Source organism: Syzygium oleosum, unplaced genomic scaffold (genome assembly GCF_021117445.2).
Source record: "Syzygium oleosum isolate NSW1041296 unplaced genomic scaffold, Sole_v2.1 Sole_v2.51, whole genome shotgun sequence".
Classification (NCBI taxonomy): domain Eukaryota; kingdom Viridiplantae; phylum Streptophyta; class Magnoliopsida; order Myrtales; family Myrtaceae; genus Syzygium; species Syzygium oleosum.
Window position 1 is genome coordinate 810762 of NW_026607535.1, and position 22300 is coordinate 833061.

The following is a 22300-nucleotide window of genomic DNA, read 5'->3' on the forward strand; positions in this document are numbered from 1 at the left end:
GTTCAAGTTCTCCGCTAGTCCCACCATCTCCGCCACCATCGATGCCTTCCTCTTCCCCGGCGAATCCATCCTCTACTTCTTCAATCAAACACGATCTCTCCCTCTTCCCTATCCTACACATGTTCACCTTCAATACCTTCCTCTCTCATCAAATCCAAAAGAACTGATACAAGGGTCATGCCGAATCTTGATCACATCAGCCGACAACGGAGGCAATACAGACGAGAGTGGATTCGTGGATCAGAGACTAGTGGGCAAAGTTCCTCAAGGTGTCGTGGGGCCCACTGAGACGGGCACGGATCTGGTTCGCGAGCGGGCAGCTTCTCCTGTCCAACTCGCTCCATGTGACGCCATTGAGGAGCTCCGTCGCCATGGCTACTGCATCCATCAGATCATCTTCTTCACAAAGGAGATGCCGGGGTCTGATCGGGATCACGAAGTTCCAAGCCAGGATGGAGTTGAGCGACATAAGTTTTCGCGGCAGCCGAAGACGTTTTACACATTCAAGTAACATGAACAGTGTGTGCGAGTCAGCAAAGTAATTCCAAAGAACGCCATCCCCAATCTCGTGGCTAAATTAATGACCATACTAGCATTGCGATTCCAAGATTAAGCAATGAGGGCAATCAATTGTCAGGCAGATTTTGCTGCAGACAAAAAGAGAATGTGAAACGCACAGCACGGTCTTCCCCCAGATCAATGTGACAACAAGCAATCGCAGGAAAAAGCTAAGGATTTGCCGCATTTTTACACAATGCATGCACTTCTTCCGATCGATCAAGACACGACCTAATCCTTCTAGTGGATTCCGCCGCCCCCCATTGTCACGGTGGCCATTGGAATCTCATGATGGTGGTGCTGGGCAAAAGAGAGGAAGAGCGATCAGCGAGCAAAGTGGGGAAGAAGGCGTGATTTTTTTTTTTTATCGATTTTCCAAATTTCGCATATCCTATCTTGGTCTATCCCACCCCTAGGTGGGATTTTTTTATCCAGATTATGTCGGGGCTATATCCGGTTATATCTGGATTTTGCGTCTCTTCAAATACTGGGAAGTTTTATCCGGTCCACCAATCGCAGCGTTTGTTTCGAGTTTGAGGAGATTATGGTCTCTCAGACAAAGTAAGTTGCTTTATTCCGGAGTGGAAAAGAGTTCAGGTACATTAATGCTAGAGGTTTTAATTTAGTCTTTCTTTGTTTTTTTTTTTTCAAGCTCAAGGAGATTTTTTTTTTTACTTTATAAAAAAAAATCTGGCAGTTTTTCAATGATACTTGTTATAGTTCAACTCTTGAATTTTTTCTTTGAAGGGGATGTTTTTGGGTAGAGTCATATATACACAAAAACAAGAAATACATTATACATATATAGTCTGAAGAAGATTGACTCAAGTACCATGCGTCTAGAGATGAACCTGATTGACAAGCCTAACGTAGAATCAATATCTTTTTTAACCGACTGTCCTTCCATCATGTTGGATTTGGGAGCTTCCTCTTGAAACTTAGAAACGAAAGTTGATAGGGAGAGAAAAATAATCCATCTTTCCGCAAAAACAAAAAGTTTTAATTTACACATGGGTATTCGAACTTTGCGAGTCGAGTAACTTCTATGAATACGCGCAAACCGCCCTTTTGGCATATGGTACATGTAGGTATGAACATGATTTATAAGTCAATGTAAAATCAATATCCTTTTGAACCTAGTTTTCTTAGCCTATTGGCTTTGAGAGATTCCTCTTAAAACTTATTGGTAACGAGAGAAAAAGAATTCATCCTTTTAAATAAATGAAAGTTTTTTTTTATAACATGTATTTGAACCTTGCCACTCAACTAATCCGCACAAACCACCCGTCCACGTGTATCATGTCGGGCTCCCCCATAGGGTGCCAAGCGTGGCCCCTAAAGTTAATATGAGTGATTGATGTTGTGATCTGAATGTAGGATTTGCAAGCCAAATTGAGTTATTAACCACTTAGCCAACCATTAAGGGTTGAATAAATCAAAGGTTTTCTAGCAATCATTCTCGTTATAACAGTTGCGGAAGCAAGCAGTTAAACAATAAAATAGATAGAACAAGGAAATAAATCAAACATCATATTTACGTGATTCGGCTAATGTGACCAACATTCACGAGAAGAGCAGTAGTGAATTCCACTATAAATCAAGCAATGAAAGGATATTACAATTACACTCGAGTCACTTAAACACTATCAGTATTTCCCAGCTCCCAATTACATCCAATAACTCACACAGTAATTGGCCATATAATTCCTCACAAAATAATCTCTCAATCTCACAAAATCTTAACACAAGATTTTTATGGCTTCAAACCTTCGAAATGTAATTCTCAAGCATAAACTCCTCTTTGATACTCTTCATAAGAAGTCACACTCCTTATATATAGACAAGAGTTAGATCCAAAATGGAAAACCTTTTTTTAGGAAACTTACTTCAACAAAGAAACTTATTCAGATTAGGAAAGTTTTATTTTGGGGGCTCAAACTCGAGACATATTTTCAATAATCTCCACATTGGCTTGACATTTGAGCCACGTCACAATCGTTTTATTGAAATCCATGTGGGCTCAATCGCCACATATATCTTCCAAGTGGGCTCAATAATAACAATCTCCACCTTTGCCGCTACTCTCCCACGGTCCCATGTAGGCTCAACCGCTACAGATATCTTTCAAGCACAAGCCTCGCTTAGACTTTGCCATAACTATGGATCTCATTAAAATACCAACTCCACATACATCTTTAACTCCTCTACGAGGATTTTCCAATACAACCTCCTCAACCACAGATAAAGTTAAACCATTATTACATCCATATCTAATAAGAGATCGAACACATACCTTGTCAAACTCAATAGTTACAGCAACCATTGGCTATAGGCTTCACCTCGCTACAAGCACCATCTGTATCGATTACCATGCTAGCATCCACTACCTTAGGAGTTTCTGGTTGCAACTCCACCTCGAGCTAAATACCATCCATATCCGTATAAGCACTGCTAATAACACTCCAACTCAGAAGTATTGGAGATTCGTCAAATGTAACTTCTCTGCTGACAACAGGTGAATTTAATTTCGGGCACCACAACCGATAACCCTGCTCACCTTGTGCCTTAGGGGTGAGTGATTCTAGGTTCCATTCAAGTTCCACCTAGAACCTGGAACTTAGCCATAGGAACATGTTCCTTATTTTTTGGAACCTGAAACCTACCCTACATATCTTGAAACCTAGAACCTACCCTATCACAGGTTTCAGGGTCGGTTTCTGAGTCTACCCAGGTTCCACCTGTATTATTAATTGAATAATTGTAGTGAATCATCGTCTTTAATGACAACACTTGCTGCCATGATCTACTAAGCACAACTTATATTTTGACACACGAAGAATATGAATTAAAATAAAAGCTTAGACTAGTGGTTCTAGATTATACACTTATCATCTAATGCCGTGGAACACAGCAGGATCACGCGAAGATATAGACCAAGAAAAAACACAAAAAACTTATTTAAGGTTTCATGTTTCAGGTTTTAGGTTTCAAGTTTCACCTATCTGGAACCTGGAACCTACTTGTCAAAGCAAGTTCTACAATTTTTGGAACTTTGAACTTACCCTGCATACCTTGGAACCTGGAACCATGCTCACCCCTACTTTGCCTAGGAACATGAACTTTCATGCCCTCCCATCGAGCTTACCATCACTCATTCGAACTAACAAGGGCAACTACATATTCTAATAACAGAACAATCGGCAACATTACCTGAAAACACTTCTTCGGAAGTCCAACATCAAATTGCAGTTGATGGGGATCTATTAACTAGGTAGCTCGTCGTACTAAGCGCATCTGCCAGAAATCTCCTTGCCATACCAGCACTATAGAGCATTTTATGAGTCATATCTAGTAATGTTTTGCTCATCAACTCTGCAACATATTGTAATTAACTAGCACTAGTGTGGTGTCTCATTGTGCCCGAATTCATTTAACAGTTCTGAGCATAACTCCATGCTACTATCAGTCCATACATGCTTGATTATTTTACCAGTCTCCTTTTCAATCAAAGCTTTCCATTGCCTAGTCCTGACAATAGCATCTAACTTGTACCTCAGCAGAAACACCCAAGCCTTCTTCGAGTAGTCATCCACAACTGTTAGCATAAATCTAGCACTCTTTCTCGAAGGAAACCACAATAATCTGCGAACTTCCAAATGAAATAATTTTACAGTCTCCGTGGTTTCTTTGACAACCACACTGAACTGCACCTTGCATCGTTGATTTAAGTCACAACACCTGTATACATTCAGTTCGTTAGTAACATAACCACACATCAAATTCCTTATACTTAGAATTTTCAAGCTTCTCTTGCTAATGTGCCCCAAACGCATATACCACAATTTAGACTCTTGAATAGATGCATCCGACATCTCCGAGGTGAAATCTTTCGTCTCACCTTTAAGTTTATACAAGCCAGTGTGCTTGATTCCTTTCATTATTACTATGGCACCTCTAACAACCTTCATAACTCCACTTTCTAAAGTATACTAACACCTAGCTAAATTCCAAGCACTCAAGGAAATCGAGTTCTTCTTCAACTCTAGAACATGCCTCAGTCAAGTCAATTTCATCACGATACCATCATGCATTCTGATTCTAACATCATCAACACCCACAACATTACACTCAGAGTTGTTTTCCAACTGCAGTTTACTATTATCCATGCATTGATAAGTAGTAAACAAATTCCTATCTGGTGTAACGTGAAACGAACAACCATAATCCATAATCTATCCGTCAAACGACGAATCAGCAGTGACAGACAAAACATAATCATCACCATCCGAATTACTATCAACTGTTGCAGCAATATCATGAACAGACTCAACTCTAATTCCCTTACCCTTCTCATTTTTTAGCTTAAGGCATTTCCTTCTAAAATGCTCCATCCTGCCACAACTCCAACAGATAGCACCACTAGTCCCAGCCTGACTTTGTCTATTCAAGCTTATACTACTCCTGCTAACATGTTTACTAGTTATTCCTATACTTTCATCTACTAAAGCAGTAAACATAAGTTCATCAAATTCTCTTCTACAGATGTCCTCACTAAGAATCAAATCATGAACCCCATCAAACATCAAGCTTGTTGACCTAGAAGAATTATTAACAGTGGCAACTGTAGTATTTTAACTATCGGGCAACGAGACACATACTTCATCTTTAAAGTCAATCTTAATTGAACTCAATTGAATAATAATCACATTGAATTCATTGATATGATCAGCAACTGACACACCTTTACCCATCTTTAAGTTAAACAAACATCGCATCCAGTAGATCTTGTTGATCGCAAAGGGCTTCTCGCACATATCCTACGGGGCTTTCATTAAACCCGTAGTGGTGTTCTCTTTCAAGATATTAAACGAAACGTTACGAGCCAATGTCAACCAAATAACACCCAACGCTTATCTACTCAGCAATTCGCATTCAGCTTACTTCATCGACTCTGGCTTCTCCCCAAACAGGGTTAAATGCAGTTTCCTTTGGTATAAAGAATTCTCATTCTGCATCTTCCATAAACTAAATTACTTCCCATCAAATCTATCAATTTTCACTTTTCCTTCTTCTGTCGACATTGATTCGCTTCAACTCTGTCAAGCCTAGCTCTGATACCAATTGTTGCGAAAGGAATGGACCGAACAATAAAATAAACAGAAAAAGAAAATAAATCAAACACCAAATTTACATGGTTCGATCGATGTGACTGACGTCCATAGAGAGAGCAGCAACGAATTCCTTGATAGATCAAATGATATAAAGGATATTACAACCACACTTGAGTCACTCAAATACTATCAGTGCTTCCCAAGCCCCCAATTACACCTAATAATTCGATAGTATTTAGCTCTATAATCACTCGCAAAATAATGGCTCAATCTCACAGAGGAATTCACAAAATCTGACCACAAGATTTTTATGGCTTCAAATACTCAGGATATAATTCACAAGCAAAAGCTCCTCTTTCATACTCTTCACAATAAATCACATTTCTTATATTTAGACAAGAGTTAGATCCAAATTAGGAAACCTACTCCAACTAAGAAACTTATTCAAATTAAGAAAGTTTCCTTTTTAAGCTCAAACTCGAGACATATTTTCAATAATAATAATAAATTCAAGAAAAACAAGAATAACATACCATACCAGTTACAACATAAGCAAGCTTACCAGTACCCACAAACATACGCGAGTCGTGACAACAATACATTAATCAATGCTGTTTTTTCTTTTTTTTCTTATGAACATAAGAAACTAATAGCCAAAGCCTCACCTATTGACTTCGATTTTTGGGTCGAAAAGCAACACCCTTGACGACTAGCCCCTCTTTCCAAATAGGACTGGTTTCGGTTATACAAAATTTGATTTCTCCGATATTTTGGGACGACGTCATGAATTCCCCCATCACAATGTTTATCCACTCTCCGCGGGGCTTATCGTGCAAATTCCCCATGCATTCCCGCTTCGATGCATCCGGTAAAGTAATGTCGATCTTCAGAGGAACGCTCCAACCCCGACTTGACTCGGTCATTTTTGCCACCAACGAAACTTCATACAAGGTCTTCAGAGAGAGCATGATCGTTCGGAACTTCCCACTGATTTCCAGCCAGCACACACTTCTCAGTGAAGCTACCTCAACATCCACATTACTGGTAAAATTGAAGTTCAATGTCAGGAGTTGGAGTTTCACAGAAGAAGAATCGCTAATGTGTTCATTCCCCCATCAAATTAGACGATGAAATGAAAGAAAAGACAAATAGCTACACGAGTTGCTTCAATAGATTTTCCTAGTGCAGATCATATTTGCATATGAAGTGCATGCCGGAATGAAGGGACAATTATGTTGCAAGTGGAATAAAATAGCAAGGAATGAGATCCACACACGAAATGAAATATTAAATGGGATCTGAAATACGCAGAATGGCTCTAATACTACATTAGAATGTTCGAGCTAGAAACTTGAACCAATGGGTAGAACGAGACTGTGAATAGCTCATTATAACCCCGCTTAAAGCGATTCAAGAAATTTACTTTAACAATCAATTTGTCTCAGCTTAGTTCATTTTCACCCAAGTGAAATAAGTTTTGTGGTCGACACTTCGCTGGTCATTATTCCCATTAAAGTCTCCTTTGCTAAGATGCACGTATTAAGATGTTAGCAATGCAGAATCTCTAATGGCATAATTGATGTGATAAGAATGATTATCGTATTTACTAGGTTCATAGATTCAATTGTTTGAACTTTCAAATGAAAGTGAGTTTAACTAGGAATGTTGGTAAGTCTAGACTTGGACCTCGAATCTATTGTCTCTACAATGAGGTATATTGGTCTTGGGACGCTTCCTAAAAACCTTTATGACTAAAAGGGCTGTCTCCCTGCATCCAGTGCAGTACAAAACTTATCTTTACAATGAACAACAAATAGACAAACTAAAACACTAATTACTAACGGCATAAAGTGAGGGACTGTGCGTTTATAAACTGATCTCCTTATCATTCAACAATGTTAGAAACAATTACATGCTCGAAAGGCAAGTTGGAAGGGAATAAGAGAATTAGACCTCATGAAGAGGTACTTGACAGTTGAAATTGTTCATATGACTTGCATCTCAGTCACCCATCTCAACTTTGCATTTCTTTTTTAACGATGTGTAGAGTCACTTAATTACTCTAAACTGTAAGTCTCTTGGCTCCTTGATCATCTCAAAATGGTGGATGGATTCTGTTCCTATGGGTACCTCGATCCGTCATGCTTAGAATGTCATCTTTAACTATTCAGCAATAAGGAAACATATGTCCAGATCCTACGTACAGTGTCTTGGCGCTCTCTAAAAGTATAGAAGAATGGTGTCCCTCTCAAAACACTCCATCACCGGTTAAAAGGCGAAAATGATAATAGCTTTTATATGATAAACAATCTGTCATAAATAGTCAACTTCACACGCCTGAGAATTTTCTTTTACAAGTGCATTGACCAATTACCAGAACTGAAACATCCATACTTCTCAATTAGAGTTTGTGCACTTCATGTTTTGCACAGGTTGTGTACAGATGAACATAAATTATTCAAATGAAGCAGCGAGGAGCTAAAAACAAACTAGTAGTCATTGCAGCCCATGACCTGAACGCGCACAAGAGGTGAATTCGCTTTATCTCGTCCAAGATAAAGATAATTTGATCAAACGAGGAAATAAAAAGTTTTTTTTTTCTTTTTTAGCAGATTTTTTCCGAGAGAAATGATGATCTCATTTTCTTTGTTCTTTTCTTCTTTTTTAGAATATTGACTCTTACCCGGACTCTTTGACGGTCGTCCATCCCCAGTACTTGTCGGAGTCGCCCCATGCAATTGCAAGCTCCCTCGCAAACACCATGAAGCAATTCTTGTTCAGATGCCTGTCGACCCAGTACTTCTGCAAGGATGAAATTTCATATTCATTTCTACAATTACAGCATATATCAAAGTCCATATAAAAATCTCCTTTTTTTTTATAATTCAGAATGAAGGTAAGAAAATCGTTCGAGAGAGAGAGAGAGAGAGAGAGAGAGAGAGAGAGAGAGAGAGGCTCACTCTCTTCCCCTGTTGCAGAACCACTCCGTCGTAGAGCTGATCGCAGAGCATGTAGAGAGGGAAAGTTTGAATGGGCACGTCGGAATCTTTCACGATGGCCACGTAATTGTGTGGAGGTCTTCTTGATCTTGCCTTCACTGTTTGCTTAGGCGTCTGTGAGCCCATCTCTTCGGCTTCTTCATGGATCTCAGCTTCAGCTTCCATTTCAGGAGGTGGCCAATGTTGCTCCTGTTAAGGGCGTGTAGAGAGAGAGAGAGAGAGAGAGAGAGAGAGAGGAGCTACACAGGTTTCTTTATCCCAAACAATATCGATGGAGCCACTATTAATAGTCGTAAAAGTAAAGGTTCGAAAGTGAAGCCATTTTTTGACCAAAAAAAAAGAAAAATATAAGTGAAGCCATTTCTCTGTGTTTTTTAACAGAAAATTTTCTTTGGGTTACCCTCTTGATCAAAACTTAAAATATTCATAAACTAAGTTCACATAATGGTCTGTGCGTATGTAAAGTCATGCATGCATTGAAGAGAAGCCAAAATGTATGCCTTCAATTCCAGAAGGTTGTTCACAGAATTCTTTTTTCGGAATAAACAAATCTTCATCCATTTATGTATATAACCCATTTCTTTCATTTGCCAAAATAAATAACAGATGTTTATGGTGAAAAGGGCCTTATGGGAGCCCAATGTCGATCCATGTGGCCCATGTTACATGGTTCTACAATTTCCTTTTTCTTTTTCAGCTTTTCCTTTTCCTGGAAAAAAACGAGCTTTGCGGAGAGATTGATCGCGCAGAGGGAGAGAGAGGGAGGAAGAAGGAGAAGCGGGGGAAGATGATATACCGCAAGTGGAGTCTGCTCACTGGTCCCGCCGCCATACTCGGCGGCGTCGCGGCCACTGTGGTCGTTGCCAATCACATCTTCGTCGAGCACGCAAATCCAAATCTCTCTCCCCTTTCGATTTCTTATCGGTTTCTGCTTGTTTCGTCAGCTTCCCTTCTGCTTTCGGACTTGCCTTCGTTACAAATTTCCGGTTTTTCTCTTGCTTGATAGATTTTCGGCGGATTGCATGTGCAGGTTGCGTCTAATTCGGGTGTGCGCCTTTCTTTCGTTGTTCCTTTGATTGGATGGTGTTAGAAATCTGGCCTTTCTAGAGCGTCCGAATGATCCGTCGGATTGTCGTGGACAGTGATATGGAGCTCGATTGCATATTAGGGACTGGTTTAGCTGTGGGCCGAGTAGCGGCATTGATGCTGCAACAGATCAGCGTCATCGGCCGTTATTTGGCCTGAATCTTCACCAATTTCCTCACTTCTAGCTGCAGGCAATAACAATGTATCCCTCTTGTTGCATCGGCTAATCGGGCTCGCCATTTTAACCCTAATTAAGATGTAGCGTTGCCTTGTATAAGCCAGATGTTCATCATGCTGTAGTCAAGTATATTTTCCATCACCAATGGTATGATAAATATGAGGTCGAGTAAGATGACCAACTTTTCGAATCTTTATCTCCTTGCATAAGATGAATCCACTGGAGCATACGGAACCCGAATGCTTCTATCATCCAGAATTTTTCTCCCAGCATGTATCTATTGGCGGCATCATCTGTTTGTGAGAGATTCCGGACTGTATAAAATAGATCTTTGAGGCCTGGGATGTTTAGAAATTACTTTAAGACTCGAGGGTAAGCAGTTGACCATGGGGCTCATTCCTAGCTCCCGCTTGAATAAGTTTTCCATTACAGTCGAATTAGTTATCTTTCTTGTCACCTCCCATAAATTTACCATGTTGCAAGTACCTGGCTTTCAAAACCTTAGCCCTGACTTTGTTTGCATCGACCAACATCCTCCAACTGAGTTTACGTAGCAAACATGGCCATGGTTTTAGAGGTAGGAGCTGGGTTTTCTCCTGAGTCATGAGGAATGTTCCACAGAAACTTTCTAACCACAGCATCTATTATACATCATACAGAAACTGGACGATGAAAAGTTGACATGTTGTAAATCGGTATTGCTTGAGCCACATATCTGATTAAGGTTCATCTAACTGCCCAGAGGTAGTGAAAACTGAAACCATACATGTGCTATCTTGTTTGTCTAAAGCTAGATTAGTCTGAGCTTGTGAAATGATATTGCACGCTTTGCATTTTCTCTCCACTTAAAGATGTTGTCTTTAATAAAAAAAAATTCTGACTTGACGTGCAGTAATGTAACATCACCACGTCTATGTGGATACTTTACGGTCTGAACTACACTGTATCTTTCTGCATCTGTAGGATCCATTCCGCAAACAAGAGCAGAGCAGACTGATGCACAACCATTGGCCAAGTGATTATGGGGAGGTGAACTTCACTCATTTCATTTTCTTCTACTGGGTTCCAAGTTTGGTTCTGGGGAAATGTGTATGACTTGGGAATCTCTTACCAGATTCTGCGGGACAATCTTTGATCTGGTTTGTCAATGTTCTTGAACCTTGTGTTGGAATAAAAGGCTAAAATTAAATTTCATTGGAGTACATGCGGCTTGGGTTCCGAGGGTAGAAGTATCAGTTAATAAACAGAGGCCCCGTTCGTCCAAAAAAATAATAATGACGGAGGCTCCGAGGCTGCAGGAGGAGAGTAGATAGGGGTGAGCGGTTCCATGTTCCTTACAGGTTCCACCTGGAATCTGGAATTTACCCTCGAGTACAGGTTCCGCATTTTTTGGAACCTGGAACTTACCCGTCAGAACATGGAACCTGGAACCTGGAACCTACCCTGTTACAGGTTCCAGAGTCGGTTCCAGGTTCTAACAGGTTCTTTTTTTTTTTTTCAGTTGTAGTTAATCAAAACGAAAGATCACCATTTCCACATAATCACGTCCCAAACCCACCCACAAGAAAATGCTCAACAAGAGAAGCATATACAACACGGGCAAAATCACATATCCTATATTCCCACTTCGTTGTAAAGATCAAGGAGGAAGCAACCTCAAACACTTAAAGATGACAAATTGAAATCAAATTTTGTGTAAAATTGGATAAAACTATTCCGCTAACCATGATCTTTCTCTAGGAAGTGTGTTCTTCATAAGTTGCAAACTATAAGAATTTCTGGGCAAGTGGGTGATCATCAAATCACAGAGACTATGGTGGCTCACCTTAATTTTGACTCCATCTTTTTAATGGCTTCCTCTATAGAAGGGAGACTGCTGCTCAAAGCTAACCACTGGTCTTTTGTTAAGCTAATTCCTAGAATGCATCGGAACAGGCATTAACATTTGCATAAACACGCTTGATAGCAAAAAAGGGAAAACTACAGATCCAGCTAAAACATGGACAAAAATGCTTATAAAATTCAGAAAAACATACAGGACTACAAAAATCTAGTGTGACAAAAGAAAAGTAAGCTAGCAATGTACAACATTAACATTTATGACTAGGCAGTATAACAAATAAGTAAAAACAGTTTTTGGACCTAAAGATAAGTTATAGTAATCTTCTCACATAGTTCACGGATGTGTCATCCTTCCATATAGGCTTGAGACGAAGGTAATGGACGCTGGATGAGCAGAGAGAGAGAAAGAGAGATCCATCCGTGCAACAGTGCTCTAATGCTTGGAGATATAGAGAAAAGGGTAAGTAAATGTATATCATACACTTCCTTACTTACTATGCTCATCTCACACTCATAACTTCCATGTATCTCTTCCCTCAATAATATGATCATATTTGACGTTTTGTTGTCTTCTACACATATAACAATTCTCCAGCCAATGCAAACCCATAGAAAGCTCCAAAGGAGTTGACTTGCTATGGGATTTCAATCTCAGCACATTACAGTAAATATTTATAGTTAGAGGTTCAGAGGCCACCACAACACATTTATACGACTTTACGCAAAGAGCAGCATTATGGAGTCAATACAAGAGAAAGAGAGACACGGTGTTGATAGAAACCCAAAGAATTATACTGAGACAAACATACTCTTTTAGCAAAAGCCACTGAAGCAGTTGGAATTGCAGATATTGACGACATAAACACAAGTGTCGGTTATATGCAGCATCAATCAATGATCAGATAAACCATTGTCATCAAACCTTAGGAAAGCTTACAGGCAGCAAAGAGTAAGAAAGACCACTCACAATTATTATACCTGAACCAGCTAGAATAAATAGACAAGAGCATCATTGTAGATTTAGATAGAGGAGAGAATGTTATACATGTGCAATCACCTTTAGCACTGGGAAAATTCTTTCCATCTTTGATATAGTAGTCCCTTATCGATACCATATTTGTGCCGTTATAATCTTGAAGAGTCACATACCTCCTATCTGAAAGCTACACCAACATAAAATGACGATTTAAAAGTTGTTGATGTGGCTTATGTAATCACAGAATGCAGAATAATCAGTCAGCCACAAGAGGAATATAATGAAAATGTCACTAGTCAGTACCAACTGTTTTAACGGCAACACAAGTAGAGCCTTTAGAGGTTCTAGAGCTAAGTCCCAATTGCCAATCAAGGAAAACCATGAAAAATCCAAGGAGAGACATTACCCACCAAGTGAGAATCTAAAATGTTAGATTTACAACTGCCTTTTGCACTTATCTACCACTGCCAAGTGAGAATCTACAATATTGGATTTAGTACTGTTGATTGCACTTTGTCTACTCTTCACCAATCTTATTCAGATGTTACTTGCAGCCGCAGGGCTTCTAGAGTAAGGATTCCTCTTTCATGCTCCCTAAGTTAGCCTCAGCAAACTAGACAGCTACAATTCAAATTTGCCTATAATCCCATTTTCTTCAGCTAACAAAGAGATTGCATCTGATAAAGCTTTTGCAGAACTATCATCTTCGCCTTTTTGACTGTCCGGTACAAGAGATGCTTGTGCGTGTGCAATCCGAACCTCAAAGAAATACATATTGGCACCTCTTCGCAAACCCAGACAGCCATGGCTTTCGATCACAATTTGCAGTCTCGCCATGAATTAGCAGACAAAAACTAAGTGACGACCAAGAAGTTCACTTTCTCTACAATGCAATAGGGTTTCACTTTCAACCTCACAAATGACGCGTCCTCCACTTTCGCCGAGCTCCATCTTCACTTCCCTCATCGGTGCTTCCGTGGCGACCTCGCCGGCCTCCCCTCAAACGTCAGGTTGGCCGCCCTTGGCCCCGTCCTCGCCTGCAGCGTCGGAGAGGAGGAACGACTCCAGGACGTTTCGCACCAACTTCTTGTTGTCCATGTCACTGGCAATCTCACGCGGGGCATTCCAGCGAGCGAGCGAGAAGGACGGCCGGAATTGCACCTCCAAGGAGAGACGGTGGGAGCCAGCTGGAACCCTAGCGGAGCGCGAGAATGACAGAAATGCTCGCGGGTGGAAGTGAACACGACCACTATTTACATAACATGGCAAACTACACGCGATAATACAACAAGGGTATTGTCTATTTGCCTATGTGAATCTTATCTTCATGGATGCTACAACGTGAATTCAGAGTGAGGAACGAAATCTCTCACGGTCTGTTATCACGTGGCCCCTGGTAATATCCTTTATGGTAGGACATCCAGATAGTGCCATCGTAAGCTCGAGCTCATCCTTCAGCATCTCAGTGACCCTTCTAACTCCAATTTTTCCTTTTGCCGCCAATCCATATACAACAGGCCTTCCTATATGTAGTAAGAAGACCACTATTAGGAGAATGTCAACATTTGTCCTAGGGCACTTGTTCATTTGTGAATCAAGCGTTTTGGTAACGTGAAAAGATAGTTTCTACTAACTTGGCACGATATGATTACCCAAATACCTCAAGGGTTTGTTACGATGGCCCTTACCAAGATAGCAGATAGTACACGTCGAAAAATATCATGAACGTGCCAAACTAATTAAAAGATTGTACCAGTACTGCTTGTGCCCCAAGGGCCAATACCTTGAAAACATCTGTTCCTTGCCGCACTCCTCCATCAACAAAAACAGGGACTTTCCCTTTGACTGCATGAACAACCTACAAACGAAAGTTAAAAAACAGTGATGACCAAAATGCTGTTTGATATAGATGACTTGTTGCAGCACAAGATTTCATACATTTGTAAAAATAGAGGGAAACAGAAAACCACTGTGCTTTATTTTGAAGGTATTTTGAAGGGGCAAAACCGGGTGTATTTACTCTTATCCAGTGTTTACAAATGCTCCAAAATCTAGAATCTATTATTAAGACTGCCGACCAAAGGAGTTCGTAAAAATAGGCACCTCTACCAGAACCGATATCGTGGCTGGAGTATAATCTAGCTGTCGAGCTCCATGATTGGAGACAATTATCCCAGCAGCACCTGCTTCCACTGCCTTGATTGCTGCCAATGAGGGAATACAAGCTTGTTGATAAGGTTGTCGAGTATGCAACAACCAATAGTAGAAACAACAGTTTGAGAATACTGAGAAGCAAAATAGTAAATTCCAATAGATGAATAAGATGCTTCAATCCAATATCAGAGAACACAGGGTCTTAATACCAGGAAGGACAAACTGAAGACAGGCAATAGCCCATTTACCAACAATTCCTAACTCATACGACTTCCCCAACAGAATTACTATGGTGTTTGAACGACCAAACCAATTGAGTCATAATATTGTTTCCTTTCAAGATGAACTGAAGAATCTTCGAAGTTTGATTCTAGAGGCTCACCCTCAACAAACTAGATATACAATCAAAACCCAAGTTTTCACATAATTCTCCTGCACTTGAACGAATTTTTACTGCTTTTCACACTATCCTGAACTTCAATGTCAATTAAATCGTACCTAACCGTTCGCCATGGTGTCAGTGTATTGTATAACACGGTGATGGACTGGCAATGACATGGTGCTCAGTATACAGTTGGGTTCCCACCTCATATACAATAAAACAACAGCACGCACACGAATCTGCACTATTAAATAACCCTAACGAATCCCATCAAATCTAGCACAAATGAGAATGCAAAAACAGATTTTGGCACAGTTGATGAGTTCTCAAGCCGTCATCCTTGACTTTTTTTTTTTTTCCTTGTAAATGCAATGATCCCTTTGCTCATGTATGCGTATGTGGTTAAAAGAATTTTCTATTAAGAGAATCAATGCCAAATTAGCTCAAAGACAGACAGTCTTGTCAGTTGCTAGTTATGATCACGCTACCTGAAAATTGGTTGACAGATTGATTTGAGACATATAATAAGTTCAAGGTAATATCTTCTCGACTTTTGGATAAGATTAAAAGGATCCTTATAGTACAAATTTTTCCAGGTCTTAAATGATCTTAAAAGTAAGACTTCTCGTTTAAGCTAGTGTTTTTAAAAACAAACCAGGAGGTTTTAGCCACAGTTTTTGGCCGATTTCGATCAGTTCAGACTGGTATGGGACAGCAATTTGGTTCAATCTCTGATCTGGTTTTGGAATGCTGGTTTAAGCAATGAATATGCTAAGTAAGCTATAGTTCAAAGTAGGACACAAAACGGTCTTCGGACGAATCCTCAACTGCTTTTCCTTGAGAATACAATCCTAGATCTTACCATCTTCGTGTGTAAGAACTCCCTTGATCAGAATCGGCGATTTTGTTATAGATCTCAACCATACAATGTCCTGCAGCATTGTAATTTAGTTACATGACCAACAAGATACCAAATAAAGCAAATAGAGGCATTATAAAGATCCAGTTATCATTTGTAGGTCACGGCCACAAGGGAAAATTGAATGAAAAAAGTCATCCCAAGATAGCTATTAAACCTATTTCTACGCTGGATGACACTGCCTCACACATCTCATTCATTCAGAAAACCCGATTCTTTTGATGAAACATCATCCCAGAATAAATTTCAAGGATTAATTACAAAGTAATTTAAGATGGTATGGAGGTTCACCTTCCAACTCAAAGAAGCATCAACAGTTGAATCAGCAAAAGCTTTTACGTTTGAACCCTCATCCTGCAAATTGCAGCGGAGGCAAAAAAAATAAAGGGGAGAGCGAGTGAGAGAGATGTTATGCCTAATTTCTTCATTTACAAAACTACAAAAATTTGAGATATCTCTCTAGAGGTTATTTAGGCAGTGAAAATGTCTTCATCGGTCAAGTATTAACCATACATTTCCGGTTGCCTAACGTTATCCGAACCCTTTGTTTCTTCGCCCCATGATACAAGGGTAAAAAATTATGTTCTCTGAGCAAATGAACTATAAAAAAACTCCTCCAGACACAGATATAATCAAACTGAACAGTTATAAAGAAAAGAGCGTCAATGAATACAATACTCTTTGCCCCAAGGGCAAGCTTTGCATAAGAGAAGCACAGAGCTCATGGAATAAATCTCCTCTAGGCTGAGCCTAATACCATATCCACAAACATCAACGCCATAGTGAGAATTTCTTTTTGTTTTGCGACCTTGCTAATTCCAAAAAGAGTTACAGACACCGAAAAAAGAGAGCAGCATATAGCAGGGCATGAAGATAATGATGAAAACAGCCTCGATGCCATCAAAGGAGATTGGTCGATGAGATATTAAGAACATAGATATCTCCCCATGCATGCATGGCCATTGAATAGGTAAAATTATATTGCTATTGTCAGATCCTCAAGTAGAAAAGAAATCATTCACTCACAGAGACAACTTGAGTTGAGAGTAGACCTTCAAAATTCTTCAACTGAGGCGCTATCATTCTGTCATAGAGAAAGAGAGAGAGAGAGTTTAACTGTACCCGAACTTTGTTCATGACCATGATATCCATGCCCCAGGGGAATGGGGAAGCGAGAGAGGTAGAGGAAAGCATTTTACTTGTTCTTTATGTCTACCTCCCTTCTGCCAAGTCTGGGAACATCAACAGTAAGAACAATAGCTTTGGATCCACTTCTTTCAGCTCTTTGTACTAGCCGAGTTGTAATATCCCGTCTCTTGTATACCTGCATAAGGAGATGCATTAATTATTGAGATTAAATCTTAATGGAGAATGTACAAAGCCAAGAAAACTGGAGATTCTTAATCAAATAGATGCTTATATATATTTGAAAGAATCGAATGGCATCATAGCTGGACGCGACCTCTTCTACAGTGCACATGGACATATATGAAAGAATCTAGAGTAAAGAGGTGAATTGAGTATGTCATAGCAGCAAATTGAGATTAAAAGTATTTGGTAATCTATTACCATGATGACATTACATGCAGCAGCTGCTCTTGCGGTGGCAACCTCTCCTAGAAGATGGAAAAATTGCATCGCTAAAATCAAAACAAGCAAACATGCGAAAGAGTTCCTCCAAAAAAATTCAGGTTTCACACCTTCAGGATGTGCTAACTTATGCCTAGCAGTTGGAGCAATCATAAAGGGCGCAGAAACGTGATAGCCCAATAGAATAGTCAACAAACTAATTTTGCTCCCATCAATGAGGATTCTCAGCCTAAACCTGTCAGAAATACATGTGTTGAGAATTACCGAACAACATAATATGGTTGCTGCGGATTTAAATCTGACCAGCATTCATTAGTCATTACGTTATTCTGCGAAAGGCTTCCGTGTTTTCTTGAAGTGTATACTGGTCTTCTGCTCCCCCGGCATAAAAATCATAATACATTTTTAGAAGGGCTTGCCTAGCCAATTCTTGATACTCATTCACATTGACAGGATCCTCGGCCATGTTTCCTGAATAAAAATTTAAGCATTTATTACCTCAGCTTAACAATTTCTCCTAAGGGTGCTGCTAAGCTAACGGTACGGTGCCTTTTTGACCACACACACGCAAATGAAGGTCTAAAACAATTTACCATAAACTATCCGCATAATTGCAAGTTAAATGTGCCCACACGAATTCACACTAAATCTAAATAGGAGAGTGAAAAGTATGGAATAGCGATCGTAATGCACCCACACCCCTCGACGTATGTATAGTCATAACTACAGAACACGAACACATCAAAACGCGTAGCCCAACGGCATTCGGAATCTCACGCTAGCCTAACTACTCACATGAACCTTCGTCACAAACTCCTGCATGACCGTCAATAATCTTTTCGCTAGTCATGACTGCAGAAGGATAAAAAAAAATGAATGCGATCTTTCTGCATCGCAGACGCTCAGCCATACGGATGCTCAAAAAAGTTCGGAGCAGGGGAGTTACTCTGCGCTGCGCACTCGAAACACAGAAGAGAGAGGATCCAAAGGGTACGATGTTTCGCAGGATAAGCAAATGGGAGCCTTGGGTTTTCACACGAACGGAGCAAAACCTCTCTGGTCTAATGACCGGAGTCACTCTAAAGAATGATAATGAAGCTACCGTTGGGGATGGGCGATTTACTGATTACCAGCGATCGCGTCCAATGAAAGGCTGCCCGCCTTTATTCTCTTTAGGTCAGTACCGCAAAAAACTTCAAACTGGAACACCTACCGTAAATTTATCTCAAACTAATTTTTTGACTATCAAAAACTCCAAACTGATACTCTTATGACAAATTTATCCCAAACTAATTTTTTGACCATAAAAAACCCCAAATTTGTACATTTGTAACAAATTTGCCCTCCGTTAAATTGGATTAATATCACGAAAAATCACAAATTGGTATGGTAAAACCCCAAACTGATACACCTGTCAATTGCCACGTGGCATCCGACTTATAAATTTGACGGTAAAATTTAATGGAAACTTACAGAGGGTAAAATTGTCATATGTATACTAATTTGAAATTTTGGTGGTCAAAATATCAGTTTGTGGTAAAATTATTATATGTGTACCAGTTTAATGTTTTTCATGATAATACGCTTCTCTTTTCCATTTCTTCCGTCTTTTCTGTTCTATAAGTTGATAGAGTCTGATACTCAATATAATCACTTTAACTGATAAAGTAAAAATGCAGAAGATGGCTGCGCTTTGCAAGCACCAAAAAGAAACCCATAAAGGAGAGACACACTGGTTGAAGATGCTTACTCCATTCGTCTATCTTATTGAAATTAACAACTTAGCCGTTTTATAGGCTGTACATCAACAGAAGAGATCCCAACAAAAATAGCAACTACTTTGATTCAAAATGGTGAACGTGTGCAACAACATGCTGCCAACTAAGTCCTGAAAACTAGGACCCACTAAGTAACAGAAACACACGACTAGCTATTAATTGAAAAACATAAAAAACAACTTTGACTCTTTCTAACATGCCCTCCCTTAAACTGATACTACAAGTGATCAGTTTAAATGTGTAGAAATAAACTCTCCTTTAATCTGAGGCATCCATCGAACAAACTCCAAGGAGCTTCCTTAATTTCTGAAATGTGGCCATTTTAAGAGGTTTTGTGAACAAATCAGCAACTTGATCTTCACTTCTGCAGAAAACAAGATCAATCACACCATCTTTTGTAAGATCCCTCAAGAAATGATACTTCACATCTATATGCTTGCTTCTCCCATGTAGAACTGGATTCTTTGACAATTTGATGGCTGAATTGTTGTCACAGAAAATTGTCGTTGCTTCTTCTAGTTTAAACCGAAGTTCTCCAAGAATCTTCCTTAACCAAATAGCTTGACAAGCGCTCGAGGTGGCAGCCACAAACTCAGCCTTAGTGGTCGAAAGAGTAACAATTGGTTGCTTCTTTGAACACCATGAGACAGCCCCTGAACCAAGCATAAACACATAACCAGAAGTGCTTTTTCGGTCATCCATATCACCAGCGTAATCACTATCAGTAAAACCAAGCAAATCTGATCTTTCTCCTTTGTTGTAAAATAACCCAAGAGATGATGTCCCTTTCAAATAGCGTAAAATACGCTTTGTAGCCTGAAGGTGTTTTTCGGTGGGACTCTCCATGTATCTACTGATGAGACTAACACCATACATGATGTCAGGCCTTGTTCTGCTGTTAAGTACATGAGACTTCCCACAATTTGCTTGTACATAGTGCTATTCACTTTCCTTCCACCAGGATCCTTGGTGAGCTTTAATCCAACCTCTATCGGTGTGGCAACTGAATTGCAATCCTTCAACTGAAACTTCTCTAAAATCTCCTGCACATATTTCTTTTGGCAAACAAATGTACCAGCTGCAGATTGATTAACTTCAATGCCTAAGAAATAGTGCATTAACCCAAGATCTGTCATCTCAAATTCATGCATCATGGATTGCTTAAATGTCTCCATCATGGCACCATCATTCCCTGTGTAGATGAGATCATCTACATACAAGCATACAAGAAGTAGTTTCCCACCATGATCAACCTTAATAAACAAAGTATGTTCATAAGGACACTTCGTAAAGCTTTCCTTCAAAAAATAAGCTTCAATCCTACTGTACCAAGCTCGAGGAGCTTGCTTTAATCCATATAAAGCCTTCTTTAATTTGTATACTTTATTCTCACAACCAGGCTTCACATATCCAGGAGGTTGGTCAATGAATACCTGTTCTTGGAGATCACCATGTAAAAAGGCAGACTTGACATCTAACTGATGGATAGACCACGATCTCTGAGCTGCTAGCGCAATCACCAATCGAATCGTGTCAAGTCTCGCAACTGGCGCGAACACCTCTTTGTAATCCACTCCGAATTCTTGCCTATAGCCTTTTGCCACCAAACGCGCCTTGTATTTGTCAATGCCACCATCCTTGTTCAGCTTTGTCTTGAAGACCCACTTGACACCAATAGTCTTGTGGCCTTTGGGAAGATTTGTTAAGTCCCAAGTATTGTTTTTCTCAATTGCTTTAATTTCAGCATCCATTGCATCTCTCCACTTTTGATGTTTTACTGCTTCATCAAAAGTAGTTGGATCACTATCTGCAAACAAAGCAAAGTGAGTTAACGGATCTTCACCTTGATCAACTCCAGACACCTCATAATCTCTCATCCATGCTGGCCTTTGTCGGTGACGTTGGGGGCGTTCATCATGTGTTGCAGCAATATCTGAATTGGGCTGCTGCTCCTCCGTTTCAATAGGGTCAGAACTGTTGCGAGCTGAGACCAAATTGTGTTGTTGGTCTTCCTCGCCAATCTCTTCAAAATCAGCTACAATTGGTGTAGCCCCTTCAGCTTGATCATTCCAAAGCCAGAAATTTTCTTCGTCAAATACTACATCACGGCTGATTATAATCTTCTTGGTCACAGGATCATAGAGTTTGTAAGCTTTTGTTTGATCACTTACACCAAGAAAGATGCATTTTACTCCTTTATCGTCAAGCTTTTTCCTTTTTTGATCTGGAACGCGGGCATATGTTATACACCCGAAAATTTTGAAGTAATCAACCGTCGGCCTTCGTCCATTCCAAGCTTCTTCAGGAGTCATATTCAGAACAGCAAGTGTGGGACTTCTGTTCAAGAGATGGACACTCCAATTTACAGCCTCTGGCCAAAACTTCTTCGGAATTCCACTACTTCGCAATAGACTTCGCACCATGTTGAGGATGGTTCGATTCTTCCTCTCACATACACCATTTTGTTGTGGTGTATAGGCTACAGTAAGTTGCCTACGAATTCCATGCTTCGTACAAAATCATCAAACTCAAGAGACTTGTACTCTCCTCCACGATCAGTTCGAAGAACTTTGATTGGATTGCCGCTTTCTTTTTCAACAAGACTCTTGAAATTCTTAAATGCTTCAAAAGCTTCAGATTTTTCATGCAAGAAATACACCCACACCTTTCGACTAAAATCATCAATGAATGTGATTAGATATCGTTTACCTCCATTAGAAACCGGTG

At 39.8% G+C, this 22300-nt stretch overlaps 4 protein-coding genes across 4 annotated transcripts; 1 reads left to right on the top strand and 3 right to left on the bottom strand.

The window, feature by feature from the left end:
• Nucleotides 1-6227: 6227 nt before the first annotated feature.
• On the bottom strand, nt 6228-8931 carry LOC130136816 (uncharacterized protein PHLOEM PROTEIN 2-LIKE A4-like). The gene is made up of 3 exons (XM_056307180.1): nt 8630-8931; nt 8353-8471; nt 6228-6710 (listed from the first exon to the last, which is right to left on the bottom strand). The coding sequence occupies exons 1-3, from the start codon at nt 8831-8833 to the stop codon at nt 6335-6337; spliced, it is 699 nt and encodes a 232-aa protein (XP_056163155.1). The 5' UTR covers nt 8834-8931; the 3' UTR covers nt 6228-6334.
• Nucleotides 8932-9220: 289 nt separating this feature from the next.
• On the top strand, nt 9221-11134 carry LOC130136817 (uncharacterized). The gene is made up of 3 exons (XM_056307181.1): nt 9221-9554; nt 10896-10961; nt 11047-11134. Exons 1-3 carry the CDS (start codon nt 9309-9311, stop codon nt 11065-11067), a joined length of 333 nt encoding a protein of 110 aa, XP_056163156.1. The 5' UTR covers nt 9221-9308; the 3' UTR covers nt 11068-11134.
• Nucleotides 11135-11525: 391 nt separating this feature from the next.
• On the bottom strand, nt 11526-13978 carry LOC115669281 (RNA polymerase II transcriptional coactivator KELP-like). The gene is made up of 3 exons (XM_056307177.1): nt 13663-13978; nt 12832-12937; nt 11526-11848 (listed from the first exon to the last, which is right to left on the bottom strand). Exons 1-3 carry the CDS (start codon nt 13714-13716, stop codon nt 11754-11756), a joined length of 255 nt encoding a protein of 84 aa, XP_056163152.1. The 5' UTR covers nt 13717-13978; the 3' UTR covers nt 11526-11753.
• A 15-nt stretch (nt 13979-13993) lies between these two features.
• LOC130136813 (peroxisomal (S)-2-hydroxyacid oxidase GLO4-like) lies at nt 13994-18617 on the bottom strand. The gene is made up of 12 exons (XM_056307176.1): nt 18587-18617; nt 18119-18266; nt 17906-18030; nt 17775-17821; nt 17626-17703; nt 17405-17529; nt 17232-17289; nt 16497-16559; nt 16149-16218; nt 14854-14954; nt 14505-14608; nt 13994-14278 (listed from the first exon to the last, which is right to left on the bottom strand). The coding sequence occupies exons 1-12, from the start codon at nt 18615-18617 to the stop codon at nt 14098-14100; spliced, it is 1131 nt and encodes a 376-aa protein (XP_056163151.1). The 3' UTR covers nt 13994-14097.
• Nucleotides 18618-22300: the final 3683 nt, after the last annotated feature.

What these genes read in the sequence shown, in the direction of transcription:
- LOC115669281 (XM_056307177.1), bottom strand. Translation starts at nt 13,716, where the DNA reads ATGAGGGAAGTGAAGATGGAGCTCGGCGAAAGTGGAGGACGCGTCATT. An exon ending in GAGGACGCGTCATTTGTGAG is followed by an intron (nt 12,938 to 13,662) that starts GTTGAAAGTGAA and finishes ATGTTGGTGTAG; the next exon opens with CTTTCAGATAGGAGGTATGT. An exon ending in GAATTTTCCCAGTGCTAAAG is followed by an intron (nt 11,849 to 12,831) that starts GTGATTGCACAT and finishes GATGCATTCTAG; the next exon opens with GAATTAGCTTAACAAAAGAC.
- LOC130136813 (XM_056307176.1), bottom strand. Translation starts at nt 18,617, where the DNA reads ATGCAGGAGTTTGTGACGAAGGTTCATGTGA. An exon ending in TGTGACGAAGGTTCATGTGA is followed by an intron (nt 18,267 to 18,586) that starts GTAGTTAGGCTA and finishes ATTTTTATTCAG; the next exon opens with GAAACATGGCCGAGGATCCT. An exon ending in ATGCTTCTTTGAGTTGGAAG is followed by an intron (nt 16,219 to 16,496) that starts GTGAACCTCCAT and finishes ACAATGCTGCAG; the next exon opens with GACATTGTATGGTTGAGATC.
- LOC130136817 (XM_056307181.1), top strand. Translation starts at nt 9,309, where the DNA reads ATGTCGATCCATGTGGCCCATGTTACATGGTTCTACAATTTCCTTTTT. An exon ending in ATCACATCTTCGTCGAGCAC is followed by an intron (nt 9,555 to 10,895) that starts GCAAATCCAAAT and finishes CTGCATCTGTAG; the next exon opens with GATCCATTCCGCAAACAAGA. An exon ending in GGCCAAGTGATTATGGGGAG is followed by an intron (nt 10,962 to 11,046) that starts GTGAACTTCACT and finishes ATCTCTTACCAG; the next exon opens with ATTCTGCGGGACAATCTTTG.
- LOC130136816 (XM_056307180.1), bottom strand. Translation starts at nt 8,833, where the DNA reads ATGGAAGCTGAAGCTGAGATCCATGAAGAAGCCGAAGAGATGGGCTCA. An exon ending in TTCTGCAACAGGGGAAGAGA is followed by an intron (nt 8,472 to 8,629) that starts GTGAGCCTCTCT and finishes TCATCCTTGCAG; the next exon opens with AAGTACTGGGTCGACAGGCA. An exon ending in ACGACCGTCAAAGAGTCCGG is followed by an intron (nt 6,711 to 8,352) that starts GTAAGAGTCAAT and finishes CAATTTTACCAG; the next exon opens with TAATGTGGATGTTGAGGTAG.